General features: G+C 32.2%; 4 protein-coding genes across 5 annotated transcripts; 3 read left to right on the top strand and 1 right to left on the bottom strand.

Moving 5' to 3' along the window:
• Nucleotides 1-49: 49 nt before the first annotated feature.
• Nucleotides 50-2,109, top strand: LOC140040233 (uncharacterized). Its single transcript, XM_072085997.1, has 4 exons — nt 50-925; nt 1,405-1,500; nt 1,609-1,665; nt 1,933-2,109. Exons 1-4 carry the CDS (start codon nt 836-838, stop codon nt 2,107-2,109), a joined length of 420 nt encoding a protein of 139 aa, XP_071942098.1. The 5' UTR covers nt 50-835.
• Nucleotides 2,110-2,201: 92 nt separating this feature from the next.
• On the bottom strand, nt 2,202-4,449 carry LOC140040235 (transcription initiation factor IIA subunit 2-like). The gene is made up of 3 exons (XM_072085998.1): nt 4,282-4,449; nt 2,971-3,075; nt 2,202-2,876 (listed from the first exon to the last, which is right to left on the bottom strand). Exons 1-3 carry the CDS (start codon nt 4,351-4,353, stop codon nt 2,733-2,735), a joined length of 321 nt encoding a protein of 106 aa, XP_071942099.1. The 5' UTR covers nt 4,354-4,449; the 3' UTR covers nt 2,202-2,732.
• A 71-nt stretch (nt 4,450-4,520) lies between these two features.
• Nucleotides 4,521-7,187, top strand: LOC140039564 (lysM and putative peptidoglycan-binding domain-containing protein 2-like). Of its 2 annotated transcripts, none has more exons than XM_072085175.1 (3): nt 4,521-4,922; nt 6,049-6,362; nt 6,946-7,187. In XM_072085175.1, the coding sequence occupies exons 1-3, from the start codon at nt 4,722-4,724 to the stop codon at nt 7,124-7,126; spliced, it is 696 nt and encodes a 231-aa protein (XP_071941276.1). In that variant the 5' UTR covers nt 4,521-4,721; the 3' UTR covers nt 7,127-7,187. The 2 variants fall into 2 exon arrangements, with proteins under 2 accessions (XP_071941276.1, XP_071941277.1); XM_072085176.1 differs by having other exon boundaries at nt 4,522-4,745.
• A 3,418-nt stretch (nt 7,188-10,605) lies between these two features.
• LOC140040231 (G patch domain-containing protein 4-like) lies at nt 10,606-14,845 on the top strand. Its single transcript, XM_072085995.1, has 6 exons — nt 10,606-10,675; nt 12,056-12,129; nt 12,258-12,350; nt 12,730-12,837; nt 13,509-13,651; nt 14,019-14,845. The coding sequence occupies exons 1-6, from the start codon at nt 10,615-10,617 to the stop codon at nt 14,542-14,544; spliced, it is 1,005 nt and encodes a 334-aa protein (XP_071942096.1). The 5' UTR covers nt 10,606-10,614; the 3' UTR covers nt 14,545-14,845.
• The last annotated feature ends 67 nt before the right edge of the window (nt 14,846-14,912 follow it).

The following is a 14,912-nucleotide window of genomic DNA, read 5'->3' as shown; positions in this document are numbered from 1 at the left end:
CTGTAAAATTCTCCTACATAAGATTTCTCCGGTAAAAAAAAAATATATATATTTGTGTAATATATATATATATATATATATATATAAATAAAATAACAGCAGAAAACTTGGTTACTTCATTGTTTTAATTCACTACAAGCATGTTTATGCGAGTTTGGTGTAATGGTTATGTAACAAGCTTTTCAATTAACAATAGCTTCAGTTGACTAACAATAGAACAGCAACGCAAAAATCAAACGAGTGAATTTGAAAAGAAATAGGTTTTGTAAACTACTCGCATCAAAAAACGTGCACATTAAATCAAATTATGTTTTAAAATTACAAATCACAAATTATAACTCTTGCCTCTTGTACAAAATGAAGTTTTTTGGACAAGTAGTTCTCGAGAAAATTCAATTTGAGTTTACTTGTTACTTTAAGACTGCTCGCCGGCTTTTGAAAAATTCTGTCCTATCTTTTTAACACTAGCAGGTCTGAAAAGTATAATAAAAAGTGGTCCAGAATTGGGAACGTGATCCAAAATGGTCCCAAAATTTACATCAATGGTCCTTGACCACATATCTATCTGTACATTCATTTTGGTAAAGACCTTGTAATTACTTTTTTAGTAATCCTGCTAACAAACAAACAGACAAACACACGCGATCGATTATTACATATACCCGGCGGAGGTAAATAATGACAGGCTGGTGTCACTCAACTTCTTCATTAATTGAGGGCGTGTGTGACATTGTTGCTTTGAATTGCATGCATGATTGACTACTGCTGCTAGAGCGTATATAGTGTGTGTGTAGATTGTATTGATAGAAATCTGTTTCTAAATTTAAACGTAAAAATGCTCACAGAACTACCTGAATTGAAGGAAGAAGAAAAAATGATGGAAGCAATTGAAAAAAAACTAAACGTCCAATTAATCCGGCTTCGGGTAAGATTAATTAGAGCCTAGGCCTAGCTTGTAGAGGCTAGGCTAGGTTAGGTAGGGCCTAGCTAGCTAGAGTAGTAACTAGGCTAGGCCTACACTCAGTCAGTAGGTAGGCCATGGCGCACGCGCGCCTATATGGATGGCGGCAAGCTACACACCAGGTGGTGCGCAGCTAGGAAAGGAAGGAGTTAATTAATTCAGTTTCTATGTGGGCAATTAATTAATTTGACTGTATTTACACATAATAATGTATATTAGTTATTACTATTATTAGTTAGGGCCCACCGTACCCAGCCAGGAAGGGAGTAAATCATTTGCAATTTTGGAAGTACAAGAGCTAGGCCTATACCCCTTCCAACCCCCTGTAGATACTGTACTATGCTTTAAAAAAATACTACTTTATTTTTGTAACTCAATTTGTGCAATTCAGGTTTGTACAGCATTATACCAATCTCTTTTTTTTACCTATGTATGTGGTGCAGGAAGAAGAGGTGTACTTAAAAAGGTTGATTCGTGAAGAAAACGCTGATTCACAATCCTTAAGTTTAGAAATTGCAGAAGAGGATAATACAGCCCAGGTAATTATGAGTAATACTGCACAAAATTACAGTAGTAGAGAGTAGAAAAACAAAATACTTATATAACTACTAGTTGCGATTTAATTATTTTCTTTTTCGTTTATGAAGGAAAGCTTCACCTCCATAAACTACCATGACACCAAGTTACCACAGCGGACAGATTTAGTAAGTAAAGTAACTCATTTACAAACAAAGGTTTTGGGCAGACTGTACAATACAATAGTTACAATATTGTAGTTATCACTGACCATCTGAAACACATTTTGAAATATTAAAGAAAATTGTATCTTTCTCCTTTATCCTATCCACTTATGTATACAAAACTTTACAGAAGGCTAGATAAATGAATATTTTTCATATACAAAACTTTACAGAGGGCTAGATAAATGAATATTTTTCATATACATATTGACATTCAAGGTATTATTTTAGACTTCAAGTGAGCGACTGGCTGAGAAGGAGTTAGCTGTAAATAGATTACCATTGTCTCAGTTGGGATCATCATTGATGCAAGATGATGCCTTCTCAGAAGAGGAGGATGAGGAAGATGAAGAAGATGAAAGCTCTCAAAACCTCATGGAACTTTGGAAGAGCATGGGTCAGAGTTGATGACCTTAGATATCAATCAAATATTACAATACAGATGGCTTCCCACGCCACTTTTTATTTAGGAATAACAACTTTTGAATTATACAGTGCAGTAATAATAGTAAAATAGTATTTATTTATCAATAAACCACAATTTTTTCATGATGAGATGTCTTGCTAATTCATTTAGTATACTATTTATCGAATACATGATACTGTAGCATTTACAGCAAAGAGGAATTAGTGCGACAATAGGCTGCCAGCCAAATTAGTCCCATTAAGTTGGTCGATTTATATCGGTTTCCAGTTGTTTTTAAATGGCCAAAAGAATATAAATCACTTTACAGAATTGCATAAACCTAGTACAGTACATTAATTAGTTAAATTCTAATAAACAGTCGGTGTGAATTGAAACCAATCTCCATTTTCTGTGATAAAGAATGTACAGCACCACTTATACAAAACCTGTTTGTAACTGTTCCATCCACCACAGGACTGAGAATTCTTTCTCAGGGTTCAGTTGCGAGTTAACAGACTGTATAAAACTCAAACCATTGCACAAAGGTTCTGTTTCTAATTGTGCTACCGAGTTTTACTTTAAAACATTGTTAATGCCTGTTCAGTTTTTGAGTTACAGTGAGTCATTATTCTGTTTGTGCATTCTTCCCATCAACAGCAACTATTTTTACTTTGTCAACTTTTACAGAGTCAGAGCCTTCTCTGAACTCAACGTCATCAAGAACGAATGTCCAAACATTATCACAGAAGCGGTATGTATTCAAATGCCCCTACAATACGAAAACAAAAGTTAATGAAAAAAGAAAGATTTTTACCAATATTAAATATGAATTTTTTAGCAGTTTTATATATATTGAGACTTACCTTAAAACTGACTTTACTCTTTGTTTTATTGCCAAGTGAAATGTTAATTGCTCGATCAAATTTTTGAAGTACCGTTAAAGCAAGCTGTGGTGTAATATGCTGCGACTGAAATAAAGATGAAAAATATATAATATAATTAAGCTAGCAATTTTGTTGATATTAATGTCTTTTATATTTGTGAGCCTCGAGGCCACATCTCTATAAAACATTCTTCGCCACCGAAGATACGGGTTGGATCACAATGAAGCGCGACCGAATAGTCGTATTTACTATTAATTAGCTGTATGTCTAGCCCACTATACTATACTACTACACAGTACTCATTTAGGTATATTTATTCATAAAAAGACATCAAAATACAACGGCAGCCAAAAGGCTGAAAAGTAGTATTTTACAAAATTTGATAAAAATATATAAATACATTATGTATAAAAGGTAAAACTAGTAATAATAATAATTTGGTAACATTAAAATTGGTCCACCTGTAAGTTAAAATAGTGCCAGCCTATTCAATATTCATCATTAATGAGTCGGACTAAAAAAGGGACTGGTGAAGATCTAAATCTTTCTGTACGACCAAACGGGATTTTGAGTAGAGGCTTACTCGCAGACCTCAGGGTTCTGCTAATGTCACGAACAGGTGGAAGAATGCTTCTAAATGTATCGGACTTTATTATTCCTTTACCAAATTTCAGTAAGAGTTGGACTCTTCTGTTAACTAGCGATGGAAGGTCTGACAATTTAAGAGCAGACTCGTAGGATACATAGTTCATGCCATAAATGATTCGTAGAGCTCTTTTTTGAACTCTTTCTATTGACTTAGTTTGGTCTTTCGTAATTGAACTGTGCCACACAGGGCATGCATATTCAACTAAAGGACGTATATAGCAAGTATATACTTGTAGTAAATCTTTACAAGGCGCCTTGGCTTTCTTAAGTATAATCAAAGTGTACAAACGTCGACATGCTTTAGCAACGATATCATGAATATGCATCTCCCATTTAAGGTTATCCTGCAAGGTGACACCAAGCAGTTTAATGTGATTTACACATTTAAGATCATGGCCATTTAGATTGAAACTGGGAGGAGGACAGTCGGACTTTAGGAAGGAAATACGCATCACATTGCACTTGGATGGCTTGGGGAGGACTCTATTTATCAAACACCAATCATCAAGTTGATTTAAAGTGTCCTGCAACAATTGTCTATCACTACTTCTAACTACTTCACTCTAAGAGTGAGGTAGTACTTAATTAACGCCTAGGCCTAGGCTAGGACCTAGGTAGGCCTAGGCTTAATATTTTACTAACCTGTATTAATTCATCTAAGCTCTCATTAAGACAGTTACCAAGTGTGGTCGTCCTATAAAGTTGGTAATTCATTTTAAACCTTTTATTTGAATAGGAATCGTCAAACTTTGATGTATAAAATGTCCAGGAGAAAAACACAAAGCAAAAAGGCGACGGCTGAATTCTTTTTAGTCATCGATCGACGATTGAGGTCGCTATTTTAAAAGTGAGTGTGTCGCCGCGTCGCGCGTGTGGTGTGTAGCTAGTTGGAATTTCCCCAAACCGCAATACGGAAATAAATAAAATATTTTTTTTACGTATTCAAACTACGAAATTGTTCACGGATCCCATTTTTGCATATACCAACATATGCATGAGCCAATTCTTAAAAATAAATTTAACATTTTGAGCAAATTGTATTACTACCTGGCAACAGTTCATTCAGAATCAGCGCACACAAAATGGCGTCAAGTCCCAGTAAGAAGGTAAAGTCTGGTGGTAGTGCTGGGAAAACCTCGATTTTTGGTTCAAATACTAACAAATCTTATGGACGGTCATATGGAAGTACAAGAACTTCTATTGCTACACAAGAAACGTACATTAAGCATACCGTATCGCCTAATGATACATTGCAAGGAATAGCATTGAAATACGGGACTACGGTAAGCCTGAATATCATTCTCGATCTCATTCTCTCTATATCGAGTGACCAGGCAACCAAGGCTCTTCTAGCCGGTATTGATTACTGATCCTTGCTAGCTATGAATCTAAGCCTAGCTAGGCTAAAACTACACTAGGCCTAGGCCCATAGTGCATTAATTAAAAAATGTTCCTATTTTTGTTTTTTAAAGAAAGACCCTTTTTTATTAAAAATTGTGAATACATACAAACAGGGAACTGCATTTTCGCCAGTGTAGCATAGCAAAAAGCTATATAGGCTATACAAAACAATCTTATTTATTGCTATACATTTCTAAAATTGTGTAGCAAAAAATACAATACAAAACTATGTTTCTCGACTTAAAAATCAGTTTGATTAGCAATATTGCTAAACCACATTTTTTAATTAAATTTTCCCCTGACAAATAAAATTAGAATAGGCTAGGCCTAGGCCTAGATAGCTAGAGCAGGGAGTTGTAAAATAATTATTTTACAACTCCCTGCTCCCTGGCTAGAGTTAGTAGTAGACTATAATTTTTATATAGAAACCGTTACGTTATTCAAATAATGTCCAACAACCTTTGGCCGGTTCAATAACCTTTACAGTATAACATTATCCAATTATCAACTGGTTGAATAACAAACTGTCATAGAATAAATAATATAGTAGCTATAAATATTTACTTTTTTAAATCAATAAGATAGAATTGGGTTATTGGCGCGGTCATTCATGTATGATTGTATTGTTTTCTATCATCAAGGGACCTTGATGAGACTGAGATTTAAGAACTTCAATAGAGATTCAGAATCTGAACTAATCTTTCTAATGGAATGAGCTGTATTATAGTAGCTGCCTTTTGTAACTTATGATATATTTAAATGAACTACTATGGACTGTTTAATGTATGATGAAATATAAGTTACAATTTTTTTACAATAAAAATCGCAATTATTGTACTTACTAAAAACATTTCCTGCTCAAAACCTGATTGGTTGGCCTATGTTTCAACATGTTTTCTGTTTTCATATTATTAACACTCAGTGATTCACAATTTTTCTCTTAAACATAACGTTGCTGGTATTGGTAACAAAACAGATCAAATTGTTTATTTTTATTTTTCCTCTCAGGTTCAGCATATTAAAAGAGTCAATAAATTATATACCAATGATAGCATTTTCCTTAGACCAACATTAAATGTACCTGTGGGTGATGTACCACTCCCAGCTCATGTTTTACAAACTGCCACAGCAGACACAAATGGTACGCATTCCAGCAGCCAATCATGTGATGGAAGCGGTGAGGAGAATGAACCAGAAGCGGTAGATGCAACCACCACAAAAGAGGATGTTGTCAAAGAAAACCCAATGGATTTTTTAAACCGAATTGATCAGCAGTTAAAACAACATACTAGCAGTTTCAAGAAAATTGAAGAAACATCCAGGTAGGGAGGAAAATGGGTTAAGAAATATCAGGCTTACTTACTGTAATCAAATATTTAAATGAAGATTAACATTTTTAAGTTTAATGTTCATAGAATAGAATTCAAAGAAAAAAATGTCCCCCAATTTAAAGTGGATCTCAGTTTTTGGAATCAATTATGTTTTTTTTTATTGAAAATTTCCCTTGCATTTCTTAGAAGTTACAGTAGTACTGCGTCTTTTTTGCCATCTTGAAAATTTATAAAAACATTGAAAATAAAAGTTCTATACAGTACTACCATAAATCTGATTTTGGGACCTCCCATGTAGGAGATTACAGTTAGATTTATGGTTTATTTTCTATTATCATACCCTTTTCCCTATATTAATCTAATTATGAAATTATTGTTAGTAAGCTGGTAGGCAGTATTGTACATAAGCATATCAAATATTCAAATGAAAATTGTTTGTGTTGTTGAAACTTGACTTTACATTTACAGCAGCTGTGTGATTTTAAATATCCTATCAGTTAATCGAAGTAATAAAGTTTTTACTGATCTCTTTCATAAAGATAATTTAATATCAAATAAAATTAATATTTTTCAGTGTTGGACAAATACGAGATCTTCCTGATGTTACGATATCAATCAGTCGCACGTCACCTCAAGTCTCTGCAAAAATCTCAGCAGTGCCAGGACTAAATGATAGCTACCAGCTTTCTGGGGTCAAAGTTCATGCAGAAGAATCTAATCCAGCTTATGATGCAAATAACACAAGTCTGGTATGACATAATAACTCAAATTAGGTAAATGTGAATATGGTGTCGTGAGATCAAGCAAATAAAAATACTTGTAAACATAGGGAGGGGGGGGGGGAGGGCGAATTTAAATTTAAAGAAATACATTGTAATAGAAGTAAACAAACAAAAACAAAACATATTTGAGTTTTTTATATAATTTTAAATAGATTGATTATACACACCTTTGAATTGTTACAGCAGTACATTAGTATGTTATTTTTATCAAAGTGACTGAGCATGACTGTTTATGGCTTTCTATATTTTAAGAAACACAAAGTTTACATTTTAACATACCTTGCTAAAATGCTCAAAGTGCTAGAATGTCTGTTATCTTACTATGACCATATTAAGTGCCACAGTCCATAGTACAGTCCTCTACAAATAAAATTCTTTCTTTAATTTAAAACAAGAAAGTCCACCTTTGAATGATTAAATAACTATTTATCAATCCACCGCTTCTGAAATCCCATTTTTTTAAATCCACCATTTAAATTGTGCAATTATTATTAATATATGAAATTAATATAAATGTAATAAAGAGTATAAGGACATATTGGCTCTTTCAAATTGGAAATGTCTGATTTTAACATTATTGTCAAACTATAATATGAAGACAATTTGTAGTTAATTAGTGATTATATTAGACATTTGTGTTTTTAGATTTTTGTTTGTTACTAAAATACCATTTTTATGAAATAAAATTTGATGTTAATGTTGTATTTACACAGTAGATTAGTACGACATAGATCAATGTACACTAATGGTCACTCATTTGTTTGTGTTTAAAGTGTCAACACATGACAATGAACAATTGAAACAGTAAGTTGATGTTCCTGCAAATGTTTACGTTTTTACGTAAATGTATGTAAAATTCATATGATTACATTTTTCAGTCTTACTTAGTTTTATGGTACAATTCTGCCGGAGAACTAAAGGCCAATTTACACAGACGAGTGATAACGGTAATAAAAATATAGAATCTATGTTAGTCCTTATGATCATTTACACACAACAAGCTACACGGGTTTCTGCTTACCGTTACCGCTCGTCTGTGTAAATTGACCTTAACAGTCGCAGATTTCCGAGATCAGTCAACATACTAATTGAGTAATTTTGAGATAAAAAGCAAATGTTTTTAAATGTTCATACAGTAATGATAAGCAACATAATATAGTGTAACTACTTAGATGTAATATTGTCATGCCTACTTATTACATTTACAAAGATAGATTTGTGGTACATTGAATAGATGGTGCTCGTGTAAATATAAGCCCATAGCAATAATTAGTAGATGTCTGAATACAATACAGTATCAGTCGTGTTGATTAGATAATTAGAATGTTGTTGTTTATTGTTTAGTTTATACATGATTATATTATTAGACAATATGTTGAAACATTATTCTGATTTACATTAAGAAGCTAAATATACTGTAAGTGAGCAAAAAAGAATACAAACAGCAATAGACTGTTGTTACTAGAATACCAAATATTTAGTCCATGATTTGGAAAAAGCAGCGATTTTATTTGTTTTAAACTGTAATTTTAGTATAAAATCCACCTTGTAGGTTTGAAAAGGAAAGCTGACAACATATGACGTTAGGGTATGTATACAGTCGTAACATCTTGAGTAAAGTACAAATAGTTTAGAGCTGCCTTAAGCCGCACTGTGAATGTGAACTTGACTGTAGTTTATATTGTAAAAAAAAAAGGGGTTTTAGATATCAGAATTAATTTCAAAGTGTACAAGGTATTTTATTTGTTTTTAAAATGTATATTCTCAGCATCACTGTAGGTATTCTTTGGTAAAACAAGCAGAGTTTTATTTTAACAGTTCTTCTTTCACTGCCTCTTATATAATGGCAAATATAGATTGCCTAATTCTAATTAACACAGGGTTAATATGCGACTGTACCATATGTACTATAGTACAATGCTACTGTACATCATTCAATAGTACATCATTCAATAGTACATCATTCAATAGTACATCATTCAATAATGAGGTTGTAGGCCAATTAATGCAATTCAATTTATATATTTTTTAATCGGAAAAGAGTGTAAATGAAAAAAGCCCATCATAAAATATGTAATCATAGTTTTAAGAAACGACAGGACTGCCCATTGGTCTTTCTTCCTCCTCACTTATAATAAGATAAAATAATAAGACTCATGTCATGATGGATCCAGGATTTTCGAAGAAGTAACGAAATGATAAGAAAATCACCAGTTTTTACACTTTACAGTATTTGTGCAATTAATTTTTTTCAAATTTTGATAATTTTTTGATAATGCAATGTTTATTTATGATTTAATATATCCATAACATAATTTAATGGATAACATGAATTTTTAAGGGAGTGTCTGTTTCTGGTTGAATTCTTATGATTTACACAGTATCATAATATGCATTTATCAGCCCATTAACATATAATAATAGTTGTGATGTCATCATTACTATGTGTATGTATTATTAATCATTAATGTTCTGTGTTGTGGTTTTATTGTGTAAGTAAATGAGTGCAAATTAAATTATAAAGATTTATTTTAAAATTGAAATTATTATATAATAGTTATAACGTAAACAGTTTATCACCACCATGAAGAAATTATATCACAGTATTTTGACAAACTTACCCACATTTTAATAGAATTTATTAGCTTTATTGATTATTTATAACTAATTTGTGGAATTTAGAATCACATACTCAGTACTGCACATACACCAGGGCCGTAGCTAGCATGAGGATGATAAGACGATTGCGCGCCTCAACTGAACATTTTTAACCTCTTGCTATGGTGGCCCTGTACACTGGGTGATGCATTATTTTGTTTGTGTTGTGCAGTTGTCTCTTTATGGTGGTACCCTGCCAGTAATAACTTGTATTGATAGGCTATTGATAATATTAATACTAATATACCTTTGTATATTGGAATTTGTGTAAAAAACTAATGCCTTCCTGTGTTAAACTTATAATCAGTTTGTCGTAATAAGTTGCTGGCATTTACTAACACCATAGAGATAATATTTCTATGCTAACACATATCTCAAGTACGACGTCAATAATCAACCAAATTAGTCTGCTTGAATAGAGATTGGAATATTTAAATTAATAGCATATGCAAAAGTACAATGTCATTCGTGTTAGTATCTAATTTTGAGATGAGTGGTATAATAAATGTTTATGTTTTTAATTACTTTTGTATGATTTTCTGTTAACCCAGATGGGTCTCTGTTTCTTAATTTAAAAAAGGAAATAGAGAAATGAGATAAAGGGAAGCGGGGAGGGATATGATGCATTTTATTGGTGTGTTTTCTAAATAATTAATTACTAACCGTAAACTCAACATTCTTATTTTATTTGAAAATGCGAAAGAATACTGAAACAGTGGTACCATGAGTACTCCTCCTGACAACAAAAATAATGAATCTGCTGCCCTCTATTGTGATCTAGTGGGCCACGTGAATCCACAAACATGGCGGCGCACATGGGAGACTTCGCTAAAAATCACATGAAGCGACATGGCTGGAAGTCGGGTAAAATACTAATTTCCAAGTACATAAAATTGTATTGAGTAAATTTAAATTGTCGATTAAAAAAATGGATATTTATTTATCATATTTCGATAAGGTTAGGCTACTAAGCTAGGACTCTACTAGACGCTAGTAAGCTAGGCCTAGATAGCCTACTCTCTCTAGCTAGTTTTTAGTTAGGCTAATCTAGTAGTAGGCATAGCTAGGCCTAGTACAGGACCAGGCAGGTAGGTAGGCCTACAAACACTAAATGAGTAGTGTTACAGTGTAGCCTAAGCCTACGCCTACTAAACTAGAGCCTAGCTAGGCCTAATTTCTTATTAATTAGTTCTATCCTAGGCCTAAAGTAAGGTATGAAGTGAGTTAATAATGAATGAAATAATTTATATAGGAAGGTTTTATTCATGAAAGCATAGCCAAACTATAGAGGGTGCAATAACATTTTGAAAAATATATCAAATTATAGAGGGCGCTATTAAAACATCTTGTTCAGAGCCATATATATAAAGAGTTACGACATTGGATTAAAGTCACGTGATATGCAGATCAAATTGTGTCAAACTTGTCTCCGTTAATGCATGTAAAATATAGGAGCAACAAAATACTTTTAACTTTCTCTTATATTTAAAAAAATATAATTGCACATTTTATGGTGAAATATCGACGTGCACAGCGTACAGAAGTACTTGCGGCAAAAAATATTGCGCGCGTGTGCGCTAGTACATTATAATGTTTGATTGATTGATTTTGGAACATTTTCAATTCATAATGCATGCTTTGATGACTAAATAAAATAATAAAGTGTCGTGGATATATTTGTTAATATACTGAAAAGGGTATGAACAATATTTAAAATAATAAAGGCAAATTATTACAAATAAAATGATGAACGAGTCTCTGAATTGTAATAACGTTGGCGGCGCTATTTGTGTCAAAAACACATAGAGAGCCATATACTGTATAAAAAGAGGTGTGAATTTGTGTGTTTTTTTGTATTGGTTCATGCTTTGTAACTTCCATGTAGGCCCTAGCATTTATTTTTTTGTTGTTATAAAAAAAATATATATATGTTTCCAAATTAATACCATTAAAAAAATTAATTACTAAATAAAAACGGAATCTAAAAATAATGCATGAACTATAGGAAAACGCTATACAAAAGAGACTCGCGCGCCCTCAGCGTGCGAATTCTTTGACACAAAAATGGCTTCTAATTTTCAATGTCGTAACTCTTTATATATATGGCTCTGATCTTGTTGACCTATATTTGTCTGCAGAGGCCTTTTATTCAAGTCAGAATGAAACTTTGTTACATTTTTGAATTAAACTTTCGTTCACTGACAACAGCATTTGTATGTTTATTTAGAATGATTTATTTCTCAGGTAACGGCCTAGGAAGAAATGAGGATGGTATTTCAGAGGCTATTAAAGTCAAGATTAAACGAGGCAATGCTGGGGTAGGGAATACAGACATTTTATCATCTGTTTTTTTTTTAATCTTCTAAACGCAAAAAAATATATAACGGTAATGTGTATTATTGTACTTTTTTAATCTTAACATAGTAAATTAATCATTTCTAACCAGGTTGGTCATGATGCTGCTGAGCAGTTTACTTTTCACTGGTGGGATCACGTATTCAACAAAGCAGCAAGTAACATCACAGTTAAACACAATGAGGTAATTCTAAAGTGTTTTCCCTTTGTCTCTTAAATGGCATACCGGGATGTGATGAGTATAGTTATTAATAAGAAACTTCGGATTTGTGACGACTGACGACCTAACTTAGGTCAGGTCAGGTGTTGTCAGTCATCATCCGGACCTAGGAATCATAAAACCTGTGTCTCAGTGGGAAATAAAGAAATATGTCTCAATCCCTGCATGCAAACAATTAACATGATTAACAGTTTGGTGATCGTTGGTGATCGGAAATAGATTAAAGCTCCCTAATAATCATACAGGAGTTTAATTTTATTGAAAGAAAATTACAAAAATGGATTTAATTAACAAGTTCATGTATTTACTTTACTTCAAAAACTGATTTTAATTTTCCTTAAAGAATGGTGTGGAGGTGCTTAAAAAGGACAAAGAAAGTGGCATCATAAGCAATGAAAAACCTGTGAAGGCTAAAGGCAAGAAAGATGCTCTTTATAGTATGTTTGTGAAGGTAACTTATTGCTTTATGGAAATAACTATTAGTTATTATATTATATTAGAATGTAATAATATTATTGGTCGTTTTATTTAAAATAAAGTACGAAATGAATGACCTTATTAAAGCAACAGTACTATTATAATACAAGGGGAAAATATAAAGTGTGTGATATTGAATTTGTTTAATAATTATTCTTTATATAACGTTTGGTCTCTCGCCTATAAGGTCAATATTAACCCCTTTTCTGTCCTGGATTATATTAAAATTGCACTCAATTGTAAATGATTGTATTTATATTGTATTGTCTGTTTATGCGGATAATAATAAAATTGAATTGAAAAAATTGAATTGAGAATGATAAATTAGTTGCTGATAAACTTATGTATTAGTAGGTTTATTGTGTAGATTTCAGTCAAATGAGGCTATTGAATTAATGCAAGCATTTTACTAAAGCTCAATCTACACTGTGTTTAACAAAAAATGTGATTTGCCCTTATATGGACATAATGATGTCATATCACTACCATTTTTGGGTATATCACTACCATTTTAGGGTATATCACTACCATTTTAGGGTATATCACTACCATTTTAGGGTATATCACTACCATTTTTGTGGGCACATCACACTATTTGTTTGTTTGTAGATAGAAATCTAATACATTCTTTCTTCCATCACAAAGAGTGCAACGTTAACAACTGAGGGTGAAAAACCAGTTGAGGCATCATCCTCATCAGAAGATGAGGTAGAAGAGAAAATTGATTTCACATCTGGTTTGGCCGATGATGAACTGTTTAAAGCATGCGGTGGAAGGACTGCTCATAAGTAAGTGAACATTAAATTAAAAAGAACTATATAGTATTATTTATATATAATTTACACAGTGCTACACAACACAATTGATTTACACACATACATATATATAACCATTACACCAAACTCGCATTCACAAGGCTGTAGTGAAAGTATTGTAATCACACACAGCATTAAAAGTTTAAAAAAAAAAATTGTGGGGGGGGGGGGGGAATTTGATGTAGGATAATTTTACAGTTGGTGGAGATATGCACTTTGAAGTGTCCTCTAGTTTTTTTTCTGTAATTTGCCTGTGGATTTTTTATTTATATAAATAAAAGAATCTATTTAACTGACTTATTTTATATTATACAATCATTTTTTGTTGAATATTTATCAGAGGTGCACGTCACGGATTGAAAGCAAACGGAAAGCTACAAAGACTCGAAGAACAAGAGAGATTATTAAAGATTGAAGAAGAGAAAAAGGAAGAATTATATAAGATAAAAGACAATAATGCTAATGAAAGAAAAAAGAAGAAAAAGAAAAAATCAAAGAATTTTGAAGTAACAAATGATATAATAGATGTTGAGAATAATGAGAGAAAGAAAAAGAAAAGGACTAAAATTGGTACTGAACAAATGGAAGAAAAAAACATTTCATTAAATGAAGAGGAAAGTATTGCTGATGAGAATGTTGAGAAAAAGGATCGAAAAAGAAAGAAAAACAAGAAGATTGAGGAATTTATAGATGAGGAATTGGATAATGTTGAACATGTAGAAAAGAAATCAAGGAAAATGAAATCAAAAGAATCTGAATCAACATCAAAGAATGAAGATGAGACATTAGTGTCGGAAGACATTGATGCTGTTCCAAAAAAAAGGAAGAAAAAGAAGAAACGTAAACACCAGTTTGAAGATAAATGATATATATACTTGAATATACTACCATGTTCTGTTAAAATATATATATTTTCACCTAATTTGATGGTCGTCGGGTCGAAGACAGTGATCTGAGCCAACTGTCAACGAATTGCCTGCGCATGCTCCAAGCGGGGTCTCATGTAATTTCTCACAGAGATTTACAAAATAAAATATAGCTAGGTACTGTATTATTATTTTTATTTAAAAAAATACTTTCATTTGTTTTATGATACTGTATAATAAATATAGCTTGATAAGGAAATAATCAATACACTGGCTTGTTTTTGGGGCTACATAAGAACAATTTGTGGCAAGTCTACAATCTTGCGCATTCTATTAAAAATAGTACAAATCAGAAACAGAAAATGGTA

Source organism: Antedon mediterranea, chromosome 2 (assembly GCF_964355755.1).
Source record: "Antedon mediterranea chromosome 2, ecAntMedi1.1, whole genome shotgun sequence".
Classification (NCBI taxonomy): domain Eukaryota; kingdom Metazoa; phylum Echinodermata; class Crinoidea; order Comatulida; family Antedonidae; genus Antedon; species Antedon mediterranea.
The sequence above is the reverse complement of the archived record's forward strand: the minus strand, read 5'-3'. Positions and strand labels throughout refer to the sequence as shown.